A 24171-nucleotide genomic window follows, 5' to 3' on the forward strand; every position below is an offset into this window, starting at 1 on the left:
TAATGATGTCATTCTTTACTAACATGAAGGAACTGTATCAAATTTCCCTAAACAAAATACCTATAAATTAGAGAAAAAATAGTATCTCCCCTACAAATATATCCTCTAACATTTCATCTAGAAAGACTTGTTCAAAAAGAGTACAATCTACATAATTCAGTTTTGGCCAATCTGTTCAACTTTGTCAGTTCACACTTAATGATCTGGAAGGACAATACTCCAATAGCTAAATAGATGAAAAATGTGTATATACTTCTTCACTCTCTTGAGTCCCATAAAAAAGATTATCAATCTCTTAAAGCTACGAGAGAGAAAAATTACACTTTTATGTCATTAAGATCATTAAGTCATTAAAACCCATAATTATTAAGATCCTCAAGTTTTCAAAGTTGCTCCTTCTCTCTCTCTCTCTAGCGAACATTCACATGAAGGCAATATGCTTCAGGATTATTTCTGAGATATAACTACCTTCAAATAAATCTCTTCCAAAGTGTACCTTTAAAATCAATATTTGCCAAAACAAGTTTTGTAGAAGTGATTAAAACGATCTATAATTTCTACAGTTCTCTGGGAGGTCTTTAAAATAATGGATTAACAATTAAGATGGGATAGTGAACAAATGATTCAAATTTCCAAAGTAACTAACATCACAATTTTATCTGTAATTAAGTCAACTTTAGCAACGTCTGATATTTATTAACGAGTAACTTAGTGGAAGTTGTCTTGGAAGTCAAATTAGCAGTAAACTATTCATATAGACACTGAGTACTCAGTAATATTATAGTTCCAAAAGCATTTTTATTGTACTTTTCCATTCTTTTCAGTTGAAAGGCTGCTTTTTGCTAATATTAGGCATGACATGAAAATGTCATGACAGGGAATGGCAAAATCAAAAGTAGAGAATAATGTAGAAAAAAGAATTTTAAAAATTTGCAAGTCAAATTATAATTTTTTCTTAAATAGCATTGTCCTTTGTATACAAAGTAGAAGCTACCGACTTCTATAGGGAATAAACTGAGGTTGCTTTTGCTTTTATTATCCTTGGTTTCCTCACATTCAATAACACAATATAACAGGACATTTGGCTAAGGTACAATGTGAGGATCAAGTCCAACTGATAAACATTGGGATCAAACATGTGAATTTTGCCCAAGCAGCATAGTGCATTGATTAACTAAGGAAATGAGGTGCAATGTGTTTAAAAAATGACTTTTTAAAAAATTAATCGGCAATTTTAAGTTTATAACTTACCCCTTTTGGATCTGTAAAGGCTGAAGATCTCCAATTGGTAATCCATCTGAGGTAAAGAATTTTAGTAATTCCTTAGCATCCAATAATGTGATCGAGTCCCGTGGACCCTCTCTGTGACCCAGTAACTGTTCAGATGAACGAGGTAATGAACCGGTTCTGAGAAAATAATGTTATGTAAATTATTAAAAGTGGATTAGAATTCACCAGAGTCAGGAAAAGGTGATATGAGCAGAAACCAGAACAACAAAGAAAACTACAGAACTATATATTTAGGAAAGAAAATAAAGTAAAATCTTTGTGAATCATTTAGTATAAAAGTATATTTTTAAAATCTGTAGGTCACAGTGAAACGTGTAGTTAACCATGTCAATAATGCTACTATTTAACTAAAATAAACATAATTATATTTTTTATAAATGATGCATGAGCGCCTGGGTGGCTCAGTCCATGGAGCATCTGACTCTTGATTTAGGCTCAGGTCATGATTTCAGGGTCATGGCATCTACATTGGGCTCTGCACTGATTGGGGAGTCTGCTTGAGATTCTCTCTCTACCTCTCTCTCTCCCCCTTACTCTTGCTCTCTCTCCAAAATAAATCTTTAAAATAAAGTAAATGATGGCATGATTATTTAGTACTGTGAAGTTATCAATTCTATAAAATTTAATCTAAACGCTTTTATACGTTCTGAAACCCCACAATCTCATAAATTGTGACGGTAGAGACTGAATGTTCCAATTTTCTATGAACTTGAAAGATTACTTGAAGCATAACCATGAAATGAGACAGTAATCAGAACTCTCTCCCAAGGTCTCTCCTAGCCATGAATATAACATTATGAATAAGCACTGAACCATTATTATACCTGAAATATATACAGGAGTTTATACTTCTCAAACTACTTTAGATACAATATGTTCTTAATCCTCACAAATTTCCTTGACAAAGAACAGGTGTCTACGGCCATACCACCCTGAACGCGTCCAATCTCATCTGATCTCGGAAGCTAAGCAGGGTCAGGCCTGGTTAGTACTTGATGGGAGAACAGGTCTTATCTCAAAATGAACACCTGAAAATAAGTAGTTTCTAAAGTGAAAGTCAGCATACCAAACCTAGAAAAGAATCATTATGACTAATTTTCTGATAAAGATACTATCACACATTAGTTTGCATTACAAGCCCAGGGTGACACAGCCATTTAAAATGACAGAACCAGAATGACTCTGAATTAGGTACTATTTCTATCTACACTCTCACTCTGTAAACCCAAAAAGCTCACAGGAAGTTAAAAACCAGAAAAAGGAAAATGCTTTAGTTTCAGAGAATGGTAACGGTTTTATCAAGCACTGGGTCACAGACCATGCTATATAGCTCTGTCACCAAAGCATAAATAAAATCTTTCAATACCTGCACAGAAAATTAATTTCATGACTTTATATTAATACAACTGTTTCCTCATTATTTAATCACTCCAATCAAGTACATTTATTGGTGATTATATGATTAAAATGTTGACATTATGGTTTTAGACTTCTATTTCTTTTTTTTTTTTTTTTAAGATTTTATTTATTTATCTGACAGAGAGAGACAGCCAGCGAGAGAGGGAACACAAGCAGGGGGAGTGGGAGAGGAAGAAGCAGGCTCTTAGTGGAGGAGCCTGATGTGGAGCTCGAACCCAGAACGCCAGGATCACGCCCTGAGCGGAAGGCAGACGCCTAACCACTGCGCCACCCAGGCGCCCCTAGACTTCTATTTCTATACATTAAAGATCAATAATGTACCAACAGCGCACCCCTTTCCCTCTCCTATCTCCTTTATTTTAAAATTGAAAATATAAATCTAATAAAAACAGTCAAACAAGAAAATACTCAAATGTTTTCTCTCAACTTCATACTCCAAGAGGGTAGGAACTATAATACGAGTTCAATTTAATTTCTACACAGCTATTCTCTAATTGTGATTCACAAAGGTTTCTTAATGAATATTACTCCCAATCATTTTATAGGCTAGATTCATTGGGGACATGTATAATTTGCATTTATATAGGATCCTGGACACAAAGATATCAAAGCAATTTAAAAGCCCAGTTTGTGATAAATTACACCACCAAGATATGTCTTAGGTTAAAATCAATCAATCAAATATAGCAGTTTACTTTGTCCAGTGTTTGCAAGGTTACAAAGTATTTTTTCATACATGATCTTGTTAAACATTGACAACTTTGAAGTAGAACTGGGATTGTTATCCCCATCTTATGGATGAGGCAACAAAGTCACACAACAGGTCAGTTTGTCCAAATCCAAATTCTTATGACTTCTGAATTTCACTATCTAAAGCGTCCTTAATTCTCCAGTTAAGCCTATTTTAACACAATACCAATTCTGAAAAAATGCAAAGTAACTTCTGTTCCCAACCAAGAATTCAATGATATCTCCCCGCATTGTGATGCACCACGAGTATTTGAGCACTGACTCTGTAAATATCATTGGAAGATATTAAAAAGAGTTCACTGATGATAGTGTATAGACTCATAATCATTGTACACAATTTAGTAATATAGGTATGACTTGAGTAGGAGAAAGGAGGTAAGGACGGTGAAAGGAGATCGATATACCAATGCAGAATGAGGTAAAAAAGGTGCAATAAAATAAGCTTCATGGAAGAAGTAATGATATAGTCCTTGGGTGCTTAATGAAGAAAGAGAACACTGAGTTGCAACATTTACAAAAGGCTTAAGAGAAAGGTGATATTTGATCTAGACCTTCAATGACAAACAATCTAGTTCCAGATGATGGTGCATTAAACATACACATTAACCTCTCCACTCAAACAAATGGGAATCACAATGATGAAGTACCAGATACTAAATTCATAAAAAGGTTGAGAAATGAAGGATGAAAAAATGGTGGAACAAACAAAAAGGATAAACTAGAGGAAGCATATGAGCTAGAGAAAGAAACTTACAAAAAAATGTGAAACCTGTCTTCTTGCCGCCCCACAATGCCACAGTGAGACTCTACACATGGGCTGATTGGCAATGGGCAGAAATCAGGCAATGTATTTTAAGAACCCGACTAGAACAGTTGTTCAAGTATCACCCTCCCACACCTTCCCTTATCCCTGTGATTTTATCTCCAAGTGAAAAACAGAGAACCTGCTCTCTGAAGATCCAGAACTAGGTGCCTGTCCCAGTCTCAGTGCTGATGCCCCCAGAATAAAGTCCTGTTATTTCAGTCTTGAGTGAGGACCAAAAGCCTACCTTCTGATACCCCCATCGTGCCCCAAAGTGAAGTCTAATAGGTATGCTCCACCCTGCATCTCCCTGCCCATGACATTCAGATGAGAACAGATGGAAAACAGAACTACATATATAGAGAGAAAATAAACACCAACTACCTATATAAAGCAGCTTCGTACTAAATTCCAACCTAGTAACAATCAAGGACCATCAGACATTGGAGGAAAGCTACACATAAGAAAAAACAGCAGAGGAACAAACAGAACAGATCCAAGGATAATGAGATCATCTAAGGAACAGAGAAAACAAGCTAAAAGAAGATTCCAATTAATATCCTTTTAGAATCTTCTGAATTCTCATTATTAATAAAAGAAGAGGTTGCTAATGAAGAAACAGAGTTGAGAACAAAAAAAATTATTAGGGATTTAAAATATGACTATCAAAAAACTGAAAAGATGAAAGCCCAGATGTAGGAGTGCTGACAATACTGATGCCATCTTTGGCCCTCCATCTCGTTCATGCAATGACCTCTCTTGTGACTACATGTTCTAGGCCCCGTGGAGGTTAATGTATGCCCTGACCAGGATGTGAAGATCAGAACTTCCCTAAAGTCGTTTAGGTAACTAGTAGAGATAGCCTAGTTTCTTCTTTCTCATCTCTGGCACACAGATGGCTCTACCAGATTTGTTAAACCCTTTGACCTCACTACAATGACCTTTGCCCATCCCTCTATAAAATCTGTGGATTAGGGTCCGGACTTTGTGGAGAATAGCTCCACAGTGCTGGACTGTCATCTGCTTGAAACCCCATCAGTAAGTTACTATAGATAAAACTCTGTGTAGAAGGTATGGAAGGGTTTGCTTCATTTTCCCATCTCCAAGTGCCTTCTCAGTTTGGAAGATACTTAATTGTCTCTCCTCCACCTTCTAACACCCAGAACACAAAGCAGTAAAGATGGTCTGGAAAGAGATCCACTCAAATGTTAACTATGATTATACTTCCTCAAGTAGAGGTGAGGAAGAACAGCACCGTCTCAACATCCTACTCTGTAATGCTCTATCTACCTATCTGCTCACAGTAGGCATATATTCCTTTAATAAAGGAAATATTTCCTATTAAAACTAGAAAATACTTCTACTTCATAAACACAATGTAAGGATTAAGAAAAAAATGCCCATTTAAAAATACTGAGCTATTTAAATATTACCTCATTTTTTGTTTAGCTTTTTCAAAACTTTCCAAATTTTGAAGAACATGCCTTTCTGGCCATTCCAGAGGGTTGGTTTCCATTAGATTTGAGGAAGTGGGTTCCACTGAACTGGTGTCTAAAGCAAAAGAAACCTGCGTAAGTACTGAAAATTATTAACATATTGAAGTTTGCTATATGAAAACATATACACGGAGATGTATCCATCCATCCATGTGCACATATGTACATGTGTATATAAAGCCGTGTTGGATTAACTGTGCAATACTTACCTCAGGCATTTATTAAGGATAACCCTGATGGCCCAAACCGTGCAAAATGCCATGAAAAGTTTTTTGGAAATGAAAAAAAACATCACAGTTAAGCTTTGTTTATATTATTGTCTCCTTACAATACAAGTTATGAGCTAGAATTCAGAAAATGAATTAGCACTCTGAGGACTCCTGTGGAATAAAAGCATAACTTGCCGTGTGTGTGTGTGTGTGTGTGTGTGAAATTAGTACTAAATGAAAAGGAGGCAACTCTATCAAGAATATATTGGATATAATATGTGATTTTCCTAACAGGAATTAGCAGCATTATCCAGAAAAGTTCACATTTTTAAAAGAGATTACTTCATTCTCAAAAGTACAATAATATAATAAATAACATAGGATGTTCTCAAATAAAGGTTACCTTAGAAAGAATTTTCACTTATCCATTAATGTAAGATGGCTTCATATATACATCTTCAAGTAAATCACTAACATTATATGTTATTTTACCACTAATAAAAGATTTTATATAGCTAGTATGCTGCAACAAACTGGGATTGCTAATAACACTGCGATCCATATTAAAAACAGAAAGGGACAGGTTCCATTTGCATTATAAATTATTAGTACATCCAAACTATTTTAACAGTGTCAAAATTACTAGCTGTACTACTTTTTGGATTCCCAAACTATCTGGTTTTTAATATTGTTTTGAACTATCACACACTGTTCCAATAAATTAACAGAAAATTACTGAACATTAGTTGTTTGACCATCAATTCTGACAAATAACCCATTTTATACTTTGAAGTCTTACAGAATGACAATTTGGTAAAGGAATTTTTATGCAAAAAGAAAAAACTTAAACATAAATGAAAACCGAAGCCAACTGCATGTTATTTTCCCTTTATTCGTTAAACTATTTAACCTTGAACATTTTGAAATATCTGTAATGACTACACTAGATTGCCCCCACCAAACACCATCCAAATATACCACTTCCCATTTCATAATAAGGGTAGTGAAATACTATTTTATACAGCAATAAACTTTATAATGAAATAATCTATTTTTTAATGTTGACATGGCTTTCCACTAAAAGTATAGAGCAAATATCATTAGCAGATCTGAACAGTTACATGCTGAGAACTGAGAAGGACCCAAGTCATGTTAAATAAAAGTAAACACAAATTGTTCTAAATATTACAATATAATTAATTATTAACATTGACTATACAATTTAGATAAATATAAATGACATACGCTAAATAGTAAGGAATGGATGGACAAACATTCACATGTCCTTTTGGGGAATAATTTAATACAATTCTTACAGTAAAGTAAGACACAATATTTTATTTATGAGGCAATCAGGACACTAGGACACGCTGACAGCCAAAAAGCACAAAAAGGTCCTCTGAGAAACCAAGTAGACACACTCCTTATTCTCAGAACATACGGTTCACAGTGAAGACAAAGTTAATAATTTTATCTATAGCATATAATTTATGAAAAATAACTTAAAGAAAGATATAGAAGATGAGTACCACCAGAAATAATTTAAAATGGGAAAGGTCTGGGAAAGCCTCTTTGAGAAGTAACATTTAAGTCAAGATCTGAAGAATGACTGTCAGTTTATCAGGTAAAGACTGGGAGAACAGTATTTTGGAAAGAGGATACCATGCATGTAAAGTTCCTGAGGTGGTAAGGAAGGTGATGTGCTCAAGGAACGGAAAGATGGTGGCACTAAGGAAACAGAAATGTGACACTAGGGGAAGCCAGAATCAGTATGAGGGCAGACATCATTTAGGGTTTTTTTAAGCCATATTAAGGATGACACATTCTACGTACGATGGAAAGCAATGACAAAGGTTTGAGCAAAGGAGTGATATAATCTGATTTACATTTTAAGATGAGCACCCCTGTTAATAGTTCATAGTGTTAATAGTGTTCTAGGACTTGACTTCGTATGGTAACTATAAGATACATTTTCATACTTACAGAAAAACCCATGCAATGATTTTAGCCCTTCCTACCTTCTGTTCATCTCCCGCACAAATCCTGAGTAAGCCAATTTCTCTCTGGATCTCAGCCTGCCCTCTCTTACCTCCGTGACTCTGGGCATGCAGCTTCTTCTCCCTGGAAAAATCCTATCTTCTCCACTCTACCCAGATCCTACGCATCACTCAACCTACATCCAAGTCCCTTCTCTCCTAATGAAATATTCTGTGACTATCCTACCCTAGTTATATTCCTCTCCTCTAAATTCACATTCATTTATTTAAAAACAAATATACATCAGTTCACATCAGGCAACTTTCTAAGCAATTTATAAATAATTCCTTTAATCCTCATAATAACCTATGTCATCTCTAATTAAAAGATGAAAAAAATAAGATAAAAAAACCCTGAAGCTCACAGAGGTTAGAAAACTTGCTCAAAGTCATGCAACAGAGCCACATCTAACCTTGTGAGTCTGGCTCCAGAGCTCATGCTGCAACCAAGAAGCTGTGTCTCTCATTTACTGACAAGTAACCTTACACTGTCTCCAACACCGGTCAGATTACTCTGCACTCATCTAATCCTCACAATAACCCTAGTTCGTGGGTAATGTTATTAAGCCCATTTTAAACACGAGGAGGCAGGGGCAAGGAGAGGTGGAATGACTGCCCAACGACATTCAGCGAACAAGCAACAAAACTCAGATTTGAGCCCTGCCACCAGAGCTCCAGAGCCTGGACTCTTGAAATGGCACTGTGTGCTGTATTTATATTTTGCTTTTGAAACAGATCATAACCTATTGGAAGTCAAGGATCTAAATTTTTACTTCTTTGTATATCTTTATGGTGTCAAACATAGAAAGGCATCCAACAAACATTACTGTTAACTTGAGTCTTTGGTCATTTTTTTTATTAACCTATGGAATAAAAATGATCCTCATGGAATAAAAACAAAAAATTACCCTGTACGTTTAAAATGCCAGGCAATCATCAAATGCTTTCTTGTTAGATCTTGTAAAGTTTCACTGTATTCAAATACATCACAAGAATAGGAACCAGAAAAATAGAAAGAGCGGTAAGTTATATAGAAGTGATTTCCTGCTCTTCAGGGAAGTCTGGTGACTGCTCCTGCTACAATGAATGGCAAACGTGGAGCATCTTATTGTAGGCAGTTTTAACTACAGTAAACTTACTTCTCAGCTTATGAAAAGGCAGCTTAATGGAAATCTACCCATTCTAGCAGTTTAGTAAAATTAGTATGAGGAATCACCTTAAAAATGCTTCTCCCTCTGCTCAAAAACAATTATATTAAACATGCTTAATGAAAGAAGTGATCGGAAGTTTTTAATGTTTAAGTGATGAGAAATAGTTCATCACATACACACATATACTTGTATACACAAATATATATCACGATTTAAATTTATAAGATACGTTTTGATTTGATCACCATTTTATTAGTTTTAATAATAAATGTCATAAATGTCACATATACAAAAAGAACTAATATTTAAACCAACAAAAAACTTACCATTTAACATATTGGAGGTTTTAATTTTGTCTGTCTTTATTGGAATTGTTTTAGGAATAAGAGCATCAAAATGATCTAAAAAGCGTTCTCTTGTGAGTATTAATAGACTTTTGAGTTCATCAACAGAAACTACTTCAGGCTGCTTTGCCAACTTTCTCCTCTCTGTAAGACAACAAAACAGTATGATCAACCACATAACTATTATTTTAAAAACTCTCAAGAAGTGCATCTACTACTCTTTTATGATAAATATTTTCAAAAGGAAAAGAGTTGAATTTCTCAACATTCTTATGTAGGCCTGTTTTCATCTTAACCCCATTTGTAGGTAATGATAGAATTTCCAGTTACGTGAGATAAACAAAAATAGAGTAATCTGTTCACATCACGAGGTGGTTAATGGTAAAGGCAAGTTTGCAAGTTTTCAGAATATACCGCAGAGCATTAAGAAGGTTGGTGTTTATGTGAAAATAAAACCTGTAAGACTTTGAGTTAAATGTGGTAGCTTGGTCACTTCCATCTGTTTCTTCTCCTTCCCCAAACCTAAACTTACAGCAAAGGAATTTTAAAAAGGACCACAGAAGCAGAAACAATAAATAATGGCAGTTTTGGACATTTTGGAAGATAAGATGATGGTGGAGTGGTACCTGAGCTGGTACAGCAGACGAGGGGTCAACTGGGTGCCTACAGAGGCACTACTACGAGGTATTAGGAAGATGATGGTGAGGTCCAGGCTAAAATAGGGCTGCATGCACGGATGCTTAGGGAAGGAGCAGTTAGAACGAAAGGTCTTTACCCCACTCTCTAGCCCTCACAGCCAGGAGACTGTAGTAGAAGCTGAAAAGGAGTCCCAGCCCATGGAGCATCAGGCACACAGAAAAGTAGCACTGAAACTGGGGTTAAAACTGGGGGACTACACAGAAGTGTATATACTGAAAGGCCTGACTCCACTCCAATCCCTGTAGCCGGAAAGCTAGCAGCCACAAATGCTCCACTAGAAAGATTAAAGGATGCCCCTGGAGAAAGAGCTTGATCCTGATATTGAAGTAGAGGTAGGGATAGGAGCTCACAACCAAAAGGATGACTTGTCACTCTACCACTCCACAGTGCAGCTTGTCAGATAGTATATCAGAGCGAGGTATGTAAAACTTCCCATTTAAAACAGTACAGACAGAAAAGAATCACCAGATTTAAGAAACATAGTGATTTGGGCGCCTGGGTGGCTCAGTTGGTTAAACATCTGCCTTCGGCTCAGGTCACGATCCCACGGTGCTGGGACTGAGTCCCGTGTCAGGCTCCCTGCTCAGCGGCAAGCCTGCTTCTCCCTCTGCCTGCTGCTCCCCCTGCTTGTGCTCTCTCTCTCTGACAAATAAATAAATAAAATCTTAAAAAAAAAAAAAAAAAAAGGAACATAGTGATTCGAAAGAGCCCATGCATCCCAATGTTTATAGCAGCAATGTCCACAACAGCCAAACTATGGAAAGAGCCCAGATGTCCATCAACAAATGAATGGATAAAGAAGATGTGGTATGTGTATATATATACATATATGTATGTATATATATGGGAATATTACTTGGCCATCAAAAAGAATGAAATCTTGCCATTTGCAATGACATGAATGGAATTAGAGGGCATTATGCTAAGTGAAATAAGTCAGAGAAAGACAAATACCAAATGATTTCATTCATATGTGGAATTTAAGAAACAAAACGGATGAACATAGCAGAAGGGGAGGAAAAATAAAATAAGATGAAAATAGAGAGGGAGGCAAACCATAAGAGATGCTAAACTCTAGGAAACAAACTGAAGGTTGCTGGAGGGGAGGTGGGTGGGGAGAAGGGGTAACTGGGTGATGGGCATTAAGGAGGGCACTTGATGTAATGAGCACTGGGTGTTATATGCAACTGATCAATCACTAAATTCTTCCCTGGAAACTAGTAATACACTATATGTTAAGAATTTTTTTTAAAAAAGAAAAGGTGTTGAGGAAAGAGGGGACTCTGCATTTCCATGGTCTTATGTTTACTCATATAAGGGAGGACTTTGATCTGGTAATATTTCTACCTCCCCTTCTGTCACTCACTGATCTAGTCTGGAGAAGAAACAAGGCATTCTCTGATCAGATTCTTCTCTCCAACTTCCCTCTGAGCTAGCAAGTCCTCGGGATGCATGCTCTCTATAATGTGGTAAGGGCCCTGCCCCCAAAGGGTTGATCTTCATATGCCTAGTTCTTCATTCAAGGCGGGGGTCAAGGCGGGGGGAATTCAATTCTGGGTGTATCAGGAAACTCACCTGGCTATAGATGTAAAAAGTCATATCCTTCAATCCAGCTTTTATCTGTTATTTATCTTCATCAGTGTGTTTCTTAGGTTTATTTTTCAATTGGTTCCAACTTTGGGAGAGTAAGGGGGTTTATTCATTGGGACCCTCAAAGTAGAAAAAGTCCAAGATGAAAAAGAGAAACTAAAGCAAGCAAAAAGGAAAAAGGAGCCCAGCAGAAACAAAAACACTGCAGGGAACAAAAGAAAGCTTGCTATAATTAATATTCTTATAGAACTAAGAGAAGATACTACACCCCATGAAACAAGTACAGGATTCTTTAATAAAGGAACAGTTGATGAACAAGAAAAGACTTTTTAAAATTAAGCGCATGAGAGCTCAAATTTTATTTTACTTTTTAAAAAAGATTTTATTTATTTATTTGATATAGAGACAGCGAGAGCACCAGTGGGGTGAGGCTGCAGAGGCAGAGGGAGAAGCAGGCTACCTGCTGAGCAGGGAGCCCAATGTGGGGCTCGGTTCCAGGACCCTGGGATCATGACCTGAGCTGGAGGCAGACGCTTAACGGACTGAGCCACCCAGGAGCCCCAAGGGCTCAAATTTTAAACATTCCATAAAAGGGCTTAATAAAATGCAAGATATTCCCTAGAAACTAGAACAAAAAGAAAACAATATGGAAATAGGAAAGAAAATTAGGTATTCTGTCCAGAAAATAAGGTATTCTGTCCAGATATTTTTAATATAACTAATAAAAGTTCTAGGAAAAAAAACAGAAAAGGAAAGAAAAATTATTAAAGATAAAAGTTTTCAGATTTAAGAATATGAATCTTCTATTGAAATGGCTCATCAAATACACAGCTTAATAAATTGAGGGGAGAAGGAGAGGACAGAATACACACACACCATGATTCAGAGTAAAGCTTCCAGGGACAAAGCTTCTGCAGATAAACATTCCAGAAAGGGGTAAAAACAAATAAACCAAAAATAAAACACTACAAAGAATAATAGTATTAGGTTTCTCAATAGGAACATAGTCACACAGAAGATAATAAAGTAATGTTTTCAAAATTCTGAAGGTAGGTGATTTTCAACCTAGGATTCTTTATGACCTACCAGTCAAGTAAAGATATCTTCAGTTATGCAAGAGCTTAACAAAATTTACGCTCCACTAAGTTCTTTTTTTTTTTTTTTATTTGACAGAGATAGACACCCAGCGAGAGAGGGAACACAGCAGGGGAGTGGGAGAGGAAGAAGCAGGCTCCCAGCGGAGGAGCCCGATGTGGGGTTCGATCCCAGAACGCCAGGATCACGCCCTGAGCCGAAGGCAGACGCCCAACGACTGCGCTACCCAGGCGCCCCCGCTCCACTAAGTTCTTTCTACTCAAAGTAGTTACTGAAAGATACGTTCTAACCAAACAAGGGAGTAATCCAAGAAGAAGGACAAGTGGTCTAGAAAAAAGCAGACTCCCAAAAGAAGAGAAGAAAGAGAAGTCTCTAAGATGTTCTGTTATCAGAACAAAATATTAAACACGCTGGAAAAAAAAGAGAAATAAAAAGGAACTGCTGTGTTTGAACATACAATGAATTTAATGATGAGTGTGTAGAAAAATGTTGGAGCCTCTGGAAAAACATAACAATATTTTGCTTGGACAGAGGAATGGGCAAGTTAAAAATGATCATCAACCATAAGAAAAACAAAGACAATACAAAAGAGGTGATCATGTATTACATGACTCGGTGGTAAACTTATATATATAGTGATAATAAGGTTAAAACTAACCACTGATTTAACCAAAATTCATGACCTCACTGTAAAGGGTGGAAAGAGAAAGTGAAGATGATATGAGAAAGTGAAGTCTTTATTTTCCATAGTCAGATGCTAAGATAATGTCTGAAACGGGCAAATTAAGAAACAGCAGCATACACATACTATTAACAAAACTGGAGGAAATGTTAGGAAAACCAGCTGGAACAGCTGCAGGTCACTGCCTACAGACAGACTGAAAGATGGAGAGCAGACAGTAGGGTACTGTTGGTTTCCACATGAAGTTTTTCATTACCATTTGCATCTTAAACTAGACCCATGTATTACTTTTATAAAAATACTACACTTCTAAAACACTTCTGGACTAATAATATTTTCTTCTACAATAAAATAGTAAATTGTAAATGCATAAAGAATTCAACATTTATTATGTGCTGTCTACAAAGCACGGTGCTGTGCCCTTAGACATAGAGGATTAGAACCTGTTACTACATGAGGTCGATACATAAATTATGCAAGAGAGTAAGTAGGCTGAGGAGGAAGTAGCCAGCCTAGAGGCTCTACTTTAGAACATCAGCTCTAGGACGATGCCTCTGCAAAATCCCACCTGAGCAATGTGGATACTGGTAGGGTCATTCTAGTTGTGATCCAAGGTAAGTGACAGACAGTTCCTGCACTCAAGAACATTAGTAATCGTAAAGTAAGATTGTAAAATATGCTGCTGTTATTACATCTTCTTAGTGAGAAAATAATAAGCAATGAAGCTTTTTATTTTCTGTACAATCTGCCGGGAGCCATTCTAAACAAAAGTTATCAATGGTTTGTTTTCATCTGAAAGATGCACAATAGGTAATGTGCTTCAGAATGTAGCTCTACATTTTTATTAATGTTAAAAATAAACTTAAATCATGAACCGGACCCATGCTTATTAAAATAGTCAATTACATTACAACATTGGGCTATCTGGAGAGCAGGGTAAGACTTCCTCCTGACCTTGATGACAGAAAAAGAAAGAGGAAATAGATGAAGTTTAACAGGGTTATGAGCAGAATAATTTACCTAGGCAAAAACTATTCTCTACACAAATGAGTTTGCACACGAGTGGCAAAATTTTGGAAGAAAAATATTGGGCTAAAGTCTAAAAACGAATCAGCAAAAGAATGCCACTCCTAGAAAAGCTAGCAGCAACTTAGGATCTGTTAAAGAAAAAGACAGAGTAGAATATCCAGAAGTACCAGAGACTGAGTGTCAATCAGGTTTGTGCTAGGTTCCATAAATTTAAAAAAGATGCGGGGAACTCAGAGTAGTGACCGCAATACTGGAGCAAAACGACAACACTGTTGTTGTTTTTGGTATTTGTCTTGCATCATACCGGATAGTCTTTTACTGAAAAATTGTCTAGCATCCTTAAACTTTTTCTTTAAAAACCAGTGAAACAATATATTTAATATTTCTAAACACACAAAGTTATAAACTACCAAAAAAATCAAGTAAAAAAACGTATAAAATTATACATTATAAATATCATTCTAATATAATAGTATTAAATATAATTTTTAAAAATAAAACTACTGGAAGTAATTATTCTAAAAAATTTAACCATAACATAAATTTTATTTGATTTTTGTGTTGCTTTAAACAACAAAGGGTCTCAGTAATGTATGAACATTTTCATGCAAAATTTCTAGTTGCTCTTTCTGATTCAGTACTGGTCAGAGAAATAATGGGGAGACAGTAAGTCTACTGCATATCTTGTTGATAATTTTGAAAAAAAAAATCTTGAAAAACTGCCTGTTTTACAGCAAAGGGTATCATCTTTGTATTGATTCTGAATTGTTGATTTTTTTTTTCCAAAGAAAGCTGTTCCTAGTACATTAGTTTTCACCATGTGTAAGTTAATTAACTATACCACTTTCAGTACTTTCATATTTATATTTAACTTCTTTGAAAGTCACTGAAATACACTCGGACATTCTTACATTAGAAACTTCATTTTGCGGTCATTTTCTCGTCTTTTGAGATACAGGAATTCTGAACAGGTACAACTTTACCTCAAATTTTTAATCCAGTGTTGACTCTGGGTAGAGAAGAGACTGGTTCAGCAAGTATTTCCCTCATAAACTGATTAACCGGATCACTAATGTTCATCAGGATTTAATGCTTGGGATTGCAAACTGGTCATTTCATGGATATGGCCAGAGCTGGTGTCTCTAGCAGCTACCAGCTGTAAGGTTTCCCTCAACTTCAGGCCCCCACTGGTCCTTGCACCTTGCCCAGAGCTGTGGCCTCCTTACGGCTGTGCTACAGCACAGCTGCTGGTGCTTCCACAGCTTCAGCATTTATTTAGCACCTCCGTCTCCCCCTCCCACAGGAGAGCCTCCAACCACACCTGCAGGCAGCAGTCTAGTTAGAGCTGTCAGTATTCCCCTTCCCACCGAAACAGGAGCATTAACTCTTTCTACCCAAAGGAGACATGCGTCAGCTTCAGAGAGCAGCCTATTCCTCCACTCTGGCACATCTTCTGGTTGGAAAGGTAAGGAAGAGAGGTGAAGATGAAGGAGAGAGGAGACACTGAGGGAACTGAGTTACAAAGAGCTGCAAAAGGCTGACGGCAAGGGAGGGCCTGACGAGAGTTTAGCAGGGACAGAACAAAGTCAAGAGGTGAATAATACTGCAGGTTGATATTTGAAATAAGGGTTTTCCAACCACAAGAATACTATTCCAGTACTTATTCTTTTTCGTGGTTTTAACATGTACTACTTCTTATTGAAACTGATTTGCGTTTCTAACTATATTTTCCTTGAGCTAATATCATTGATACAATTTTAAAAAATCAGTGGTTGGAGGAGTTCAAGACTACATAATTACCCTGATTTGTACGACTGAAAAGGTAGGTAATTCTTAAAGAATAACTGAGACCAAGTATTCTAAAATTATTTTCCATTGAATAAAACAGGCTACTGAATTCAAGATATTTTTAAAATGCTTTTAAAGAAAAGAATGATAGTTTTTATTTTAATGTATCTATTTAATTCTAATATCATTTTTTTTCTATATGCAACTGAAGAGGCCTCACAATTTGAATCAATTTCTTAAAAATTCTGTATCAGTTACCTTAAAATAAGTTCATATTAGGTACTAACAAATGATTATTTATTAAAAAATGTTATGACTGATACCAACTAAACACTGAGTAATAGAGGTAAAACCTTAAACTATGACTCTTGGAAAAAGTGTTAATTTCCTGAATAAGGAAAAATCCATAATGCTAACTTCACACTGCACATATGTGAAATGTGTTATTATTAGTAGTCATGGTTAAAGTCTAAGAATCAATGCTCAACTTAGCACATTAATTTCTCTGTAGTTGTATTTCCTTCTATTTGTAGTCTTTATCCTTCTGATACAACCAAAAATACAAAGTGAGAAATTTTATAAAAAATCTATATTAATCAGAATTTAAAAACCACAGCTACCTTTTCCAGTACACCGTTAAAAAGAACGGAATACAAAATTATCCTAAAGAAATATTCTTATAGGGGCACCTGGGTGGCGAAGTCAGTTGAGCATCTGACTCTTGATTTCGGCTCAGGTTGTGATCTCAGGGTTGTGAGATCGAGCTCGGCATCAGGCTCCACACTCAGTGAGGAGTCTGCTTGAGACTCTCTCTCCCTCGCCTTCTGCCCCTCCCCCCCACTCTTTCTCTTTATCTCAAATAAATAAGTCTTTAAAAAATATATTTTTATAAATGTTAACAGAGATGTATGAAAATAGAAAGATTCTGAATCTGGTGGAAAAAGGCTGCAGACCTTTTCTACTCTGCATCACCTGTATCAAGAATAGTTCTACAAATGAGCATTATACCTAAAAGACAAAGTACGACAGTAACAATGCATTATGTCTGAACAAGTCAACATTCTTACAGTAGAATGAAATGTACAAATCATTACTTACTCAGACATTCTTTCAAAGCCAAAGCTTGAACATTAGCTAACTGTTTCTCTCTCTGTATAAGTTGCTCGCCAGAAAAATGTGGAAGTGACAAGAAGTCAAAAGGAAAGCCTGAGAAATAGAAAAAAGTCAGTATTAAGGATGTTCTATGACAATAATATTCAGTTCCCAGAAAATGTGTTATTACATAATTTTAAAAAATAAAAGCCAGTTACTCATCTCTCTTGCTCTTGCTTATTTCAAAGTAATAATAAAGATGCAGAAATTAAGCATACTAAATTATTTTGCATTTTAAACTCTGACCTGCCTCTTCAATTGAGGGAATTTAGGTAAGAGAGCAGAATTTCCTCCATGACATTTTCTTTTACGGGCTCAGCTACTGAAACTCCTACACAAAGCACAAAGGGAGTTGGCAGCTAGTCTCTTAAGATGCTCTCCAATCAGCCACACTTACTATTCACCCACCGTGTAGTCCTTCCACAGTGAATCTAGGCTACCTCTATGAAACCAATAAGGTATCACAGTATGAGTCAAAAAACCTAGAAGCTTCATAGAACAATGCTCTAAGACAAGTTAGCAACCAGGTAAGAAACCAGACCACCCCAAGACTATAGTGTTGTAAGGAAGCCCGAGTTGGCTATGAGAAAGAGCCTGTGAAGAGAACATAAGCTTGCATCTGTTCCAGCCATCCTAACCCAGGAGCCAAACAGGTGGGTGAAGAAGTCATCTTACACAACAAGCTCCGTTAAGTCTTTAAGTGAATGGAGCCCCGGCTTTACGTGGCTGCAAACGTAAAATGGGACTTCAAAATAGAACCATCCAGCTGAGCCCGGTCAACCCATAGGACTATGAAAAGTAATAATACAGTCATTTTTTAAGCTAAATTTGGCGTAGTTTGTCATACACTGGTGGATAACCAAAACTTGGAACTTGGAGAGAAAAAAAAAGATGGGCAATAAAATGGAACAAGATGCTTGAGAGGAAGTAAAAATGACAGAGAAATTATAGAAAAACAATGTGTTTAAGTGGAAAATACAAACAGGGTGCCGGGGTGGTTCAGTCGGTTAAGTATCTGCCTTCAGCTCAGGTCATGCTGCTTCTCGGGCTCCCTCCCTCCGCAGTGGAGAGTCTGCTTCTCCCTCTGCCCCACCCCCTCATGCTTGCGTGCATGAGCTATCTCTCTCTCTCTCTGAAATAAAAAAATAAAATCTTTAAAAATTAATAAAGTGGAAAATACTAAAAATTTCCTATTTGGAATCAAAGGTTGACCTACTAAATTTTACTAAGTATAATGAAAAAGGGATTAATTATCTGTATTCTAAATTGTTCATATATGCTATAGTATGTTTGAAATAAATGGTAAATTGAAAGTGAAATGGAGTTTGGGGAAAATAATAAAATTATTAAAAACCACATAAGTTAACTGCATATACAAACAAATACACAAATGTTTTCCACCTACAATTAACACTTACTCAGATCAGCTTCTTCTGTCCTTGCTGTCATCTTTCCATGAATTAAACTGAGTGCAAATGAGCCATTGATCTGGTTGGCTGAGTGAATCAATGTGGCTTTACATTTTCTATTGCCATTACCTTGTAACAGGAGATAATAACTAGAACACTCTCCTTTCACTTCAACATCTGGAACTAAACAAAAACAATTATCTTGTTAAGTATGTGAAAATTCAGCATGTAACATGCCAGAATCATATATTTGACCGATCAGATATAAAGACTTTCTATGTTATTTGAAAACAAGCTGTTATGCAACCTTTTTTGGGTAGCACTTGCACATTTAACTCAGAAAACTGAAAGCAGAGAATCATAACAAAAATGATACAGAGCATAAACATTTTACTTTAAAATGTGTCCTTGTTCATTAACTTTTGATATGGCTCACTAGAGTTCCATGCTATTATTCTTATACGACCACACCCATAATGTAGGAACTACTCTTTCCAGCATCTATTTCTTTAAAGTGGAATAAACTGACCCCTGTGAGCACACACAAAATTCCACTGGTGGAGCAGGAGTGTACAGATACACTCCAGGGTAGCTTTTCAGTCCCTGCAGTGGGCATCCATAATGTATTTTACAGAGGAAATGGGAAGCATTCATTAATCTGGCATGCCAGTTACAAGAAGGTCACTTAAGACAGCTTCTTGTGTATTTTAAAAACAAATCAAGTGAGGGTTATAGTGAAGGTCAAAGAAAAACTGAAGCCTTTGAGATTAAAAATGGAAGTAGAGTCCCTTTTTGTTGAAGATGGTAAATTAGACATAAGCATTCATTTGCACTATCTTCTAAAATTCCACAAAAGGAGAATAAAGAGATTTTTAAAATAGCACAAATCTACAGGGACTAATATCTGACAGAAGACACAAGAGAAACTAATTTTGAAAGCAGGAGAGCAAATGAATAACTAGTAACAGACTACTAAGGAAGCTGAGAAAAACAGTGGACAAGGCTTGGAAGCAACATAATTTATACTACAACCCCTGATAAGACTGTGCGGTGATGGTCCCAGACGGTACTGGAAGCATCATGAAGGTGAAATAGGGAAATAGGTTGAAGTCTGTGAGAAGCAGTTTGGCATCCTGATCAATCCTTATTCCATTGAGGCACATGATTGTCCTTTCCCCTGTACAGAAGATTAGTGGTTTATTCTCTGCAGAAAGTAAAACCAGGTGTCTCTGGCCTGAGAGTTACCGGACAGAGAGTAGGGTTAGAGTTAATTAACAGTAGATTAAGCGTGTACTTGTATATTAAATATTGAGACCCTTTACCCTCCTTCACCTACATAACTTCTAGAATTTTGGAAGCTAGATAACAGAATTGAGCTTTCTTTTGGAAATGTGGTCAGCCCTAGAGGAATCCCAACATTGGGGTCAGCTAAGGTCCCAGTGAAATCACCCTAAAATGAAGATCACAGTCAACAAGCTACACTCGTGCACCCACATTTTCCTGTTAGCTTTCTGGTACTATCTCTTAAATGTGAGCAGGTAGGCAAATGTTATGAGATCTCAAGTAAAGTTGCTAATATGAAAACTAGATGTCAAAATAACAGAAAAAAGTGACTCGCAAGGAAACTAAAGAATACGCAGTAAAAAGAAATTACACACACAAAACAAACCAATCAGATCACTAAAATCCTCAGAGAAGATACTGTATCCATTAAATAAGAACGGGAGATTATAAGAACATTAATAAGAAAGAGCTCATGGAAATGAAAATTAAGAAAGCATAAACATTATATTTCACCTAAACGGGTAGAAGAAAAAGTTCAGTGAATCTACAGAACGTGGAGTAAAAAGACAAAGAAATGGAAAATAGTAGAGGAGGATCAAGAGAGACAGGCAAACAACCCAGGAGGAACAACATCTACACAGGATTAACAGTAGTGAGAACATAAAAAAGAGGGAAGGAAATTACCAACAAAATAATTATAAGAACATTTTCCCCAATAAAAAGACAAGCTTCCAGACATGCTGAGAGCCCAATACAAGAATAAAAGTAGACCCACCAAGGTGCATGATCATGAAAATTCAGAAGGCTAAGAACAAGTAGAAGATTCTACAAAATTCCAGAGAAAATATAGGTTTCCTATAAAAAAACAAAAAACGAAAAACAAGAATGAGAACAGTGCTAGAATTCTAAACAACAGCACTAAAGCTGGAAGACAATGGGGCAATACCTTCAAAATTTCGGGAAGATTTTAGCGAATCTGTTCTACCTAAACAGGGACTAAAGGGAAACAAGAAGATCAAAGGCACCAACAAAGAAAGGGCAAAACAAATTTCCATGATGATGAAAAAATTGTCTTTTAAATCCAAAGCTATGGAACAAAGCTAGAGAAATCAGCTGGAATTAGACAGGTCATAAAGATCTGGAAGAGACTTCTTACATATACATGATTGATAGAATACTTCAGTGCTTGAAGGTACTGAAAGGAGTTTCACCACTGGGGGAAGGCTTTGTGGCTAGATATAAAAAAAGATTCACTGACTCTAGCTAAAACAGAATACTGTACAGGAAAGGTAAATAAAATATATTACATGGCTCAACTGTGAAGAGCAATTACATAATCATAATAATTAAAACAACTAATATTAATTTAAAATTACTGTAGGAGAGGGAAATGAGAAGAATTTGATTGTGTGATGAGAGTGAAGGAGCTTAGAGGATCCACACTTCCCTGTTTGAAAACTTACTATAAAACTACTGTAATCAAGACATTGAGGCACTGGTGTAACAACAGACATACAGAGTAAGAGAACTGAGAATCCGTAAGTAAACCCTCACATTTATAGTCAAATGATTTTCAACAAAGGTACCAAGACAATTTGATAGAAGGAATAGTCTTTTCAACAAATGGTCTTCGAACAACTGAATATCCAATATGCAACAGAATGAAGTTGGACTCCTACCTATCTACCTCACGTATTAATTTAAAATTGATCATAGACATAAATTTAAGAGTTAAACATTAAAGCTCTTAGAATAAAACAAAGGCATAAATCTTCATGAGCTTGGGATTAGGCAACGGTTTGTTAAGTAAGAGACCCAAACCACAATGAACAAAAGAAAAAAAAAAAAGAGAAAACTGAATTTCACCAAAATTAAGAACTTTTGTGCTTAAAAGTACACCATCAAAAGAACGAAAAGTCAACCCACTATGGAGTTGGGGTAAAAATGATATGTCAAGGCAAGCTTATCAATTTTAACAAATGTACCACTGGGGTGGACTGTTGGTAACAGAGGAGGTTACATGTGTGTGAGGACATGGGCTATATGGAAACTGTATTTTCTGCTCAATTTTGCTGAGTACCTAAAACTGCTCTAAAAAAATAAAGATTATTAAGGCTGCTCTGAGAAATAAATATGAGATGCTGTAGGGAAGGTGCTTATATCAATGCCTGACATATACTAATTATTCAGTAACTATTACCAATTAATAAAAAAAAGTCAACCTACGGAACAGAGGAAAATTTCTGTAAATAGTATATCTTATAAGGGATTTGTATCTAGAATATATAAATAGCTACACAACTCCTATGGTAATAAAAAAACAATTAAAAACTGAGAAAAAGGGGCGCCTGGGTGGCACAGCGGTTAAGCATCTGCCTTCGGTTCAGGGTGTGATCCCAGCATTCTGGTATCGAGCCCCACATCAGGCTCTTCTGCTATGAGCCTGCTTCTTCCTCTCCCACTCCCCCTGCTTGTGTTCCCTCTCTCGCTGGCTGTCTCTATCTCTGTCAAATAAATAAATAACATCTTTAAAAAAAAATAAAAATAAAAACTGAGAAAAGGATCTAAATAGACATTCTTCCAAAGACATATACAAATGGCCAATAAGCACACGTAAAGATGCTCATCATAGCCAAAAAGGCCATGTAAATCAAAACCACAAAGAGATAGCACTTCACCTCCCTTGGATGAATATAACAAAAATTATAGACAATAACAGGTACCAATAAAGATGTAGAGAAAATAGAACCCTTATAAATTGCTGTTGTGAGTATAAAATGGTACAGCTACTGTTTGGCAATTCCTCAAAAAAGTTAAACATATAATTAACAAATACTCAGAAATGCCACTCCCAGATTTATATCTAAAATAATTTTAAATATATGTTCACACAAAAACATGTACATAAATATTTATGGCAGCATTATTTACAATAGCCCAAAAGGGTCAACAGCTAAAGTGTCCATCAACTGACGTGTGAATAAATATTAAGTGCTGCATTCAAATGACAGAGTTGTATTCAGCAATAAAAAGAATGAAGTACCAGTACGTTGTACAACAAAGATGAACCTTAAAAACATGCTATGTGTGGAAGAAGCCAGACATTAAAGATGACATATTTCTTGTATGATTACATTTATATGAAATATCCAGCACAGGCAAATCTATACAGAAAGAAAGAGATTAGTGATTGCCTAAGGGCTGGGGGGAGGAGCAGGCGAGGGGAATGGGGAGGGACTGCTAAAGGGTTTGGAGTTGCTTTCTGGAGACATGAAAATGTCCTAAAATTGACTGTGGTGATGGTTACACAAACCATCCTGTGATTAGACTAAAAACCATGGAATTGTATAATTTAAATGATTGAATTATATAGTGTGTGAACTACATCTCAACAAAGCTTTTTGTTTTAATTTATAATTATCTTAGGAATGTAAGGTTCTGCTCACAAAGTTCTTAGCATTTTGGAATTTATATGCACATGATACATATATATATATGTACATTTATATGTATATATGTATGTGTATACAGACGCATACACATACACTAAGAAAACTACTGCAATTGTATTAAAAGTTTATTTCACAGATGAACATACTGTGACTTAAAGCTTATCCCCCCAAACAACCATGAAGTACAAAAGTAAATTTATGCAATAGAGACATTAATACTGTTCATAAACATCAATCTTAAAAAAGGAATTTAAATAAAGGCTTTAGGAAGGAAAAACACTTGTTACCAGTTGCACTGGAAACTAAGGTTTGCTAAGAGTTATAGTGACTTTAATTCATTTACCAACTTAACACTTGGCCAATTCAAGGGTGTCCCTTCAATCCATGGCATCCTTTCCACATTTATTTTAAATTCCATCACCTTTGTTAGCATTGTAATCATGGAAGCCTGTAATTACAACAATCTTTTTTTCCTCAAAAGAAAAATATTTATT

The 24171-nt window shown here is 36.0% G+C and overlaps 1 protein-coding gene across 2 annotated transcripts in view; it reads right to left on the minus strand.

Annotated features, from left to right (window-relative positions):
* The window catches only part of MTBP (MDM2 binding protein), a 78077-nt gene that overhangs the window by 16116 nt on the left and 37790 nt on the right, over positions 1-24171 (minus strand). For both annotated transcript variants that reach the window (XM_045805724.2, XM_045805723.2), the window contains exons 12-16: positions 18951-19124; positions 17479-17586; positions 9480-9641; positions 5695-5812; positions 1252-1407 (exon numbers count right to left, since the gene is read on the minus strand). In XM_045805724.2, the coding sequence (XP_045661680.1) occupies positions 1252-1407; positions 5695-5812; positions 9480-9641; positions 17479-17586; positions 18951-19124 (718 nt within the window). The remainder of the gene's footprint in view (positions 1-1251; positions 1408-5694; positions 5813-9479; positions 9642-17478; positions 17587-18950; positions 19125-24171) is intronic.

The sequence above is a fragment of the Ursus americanus genome, chromosome 9 (genome assembly GCF_024610735.1).
Source record: "Ursus americanus isolate L20-20 chromosome 9, mUrsAme1.1.p, whole genome shotgun sequence".
In the NCBI taxonomy this organism is placed as follows: domain Eukaryota; kingdom Metazoa; phylum Chordata; class Mammalia; order Carnivora; family Ursidae; genus Ursus; species Ursus americanus.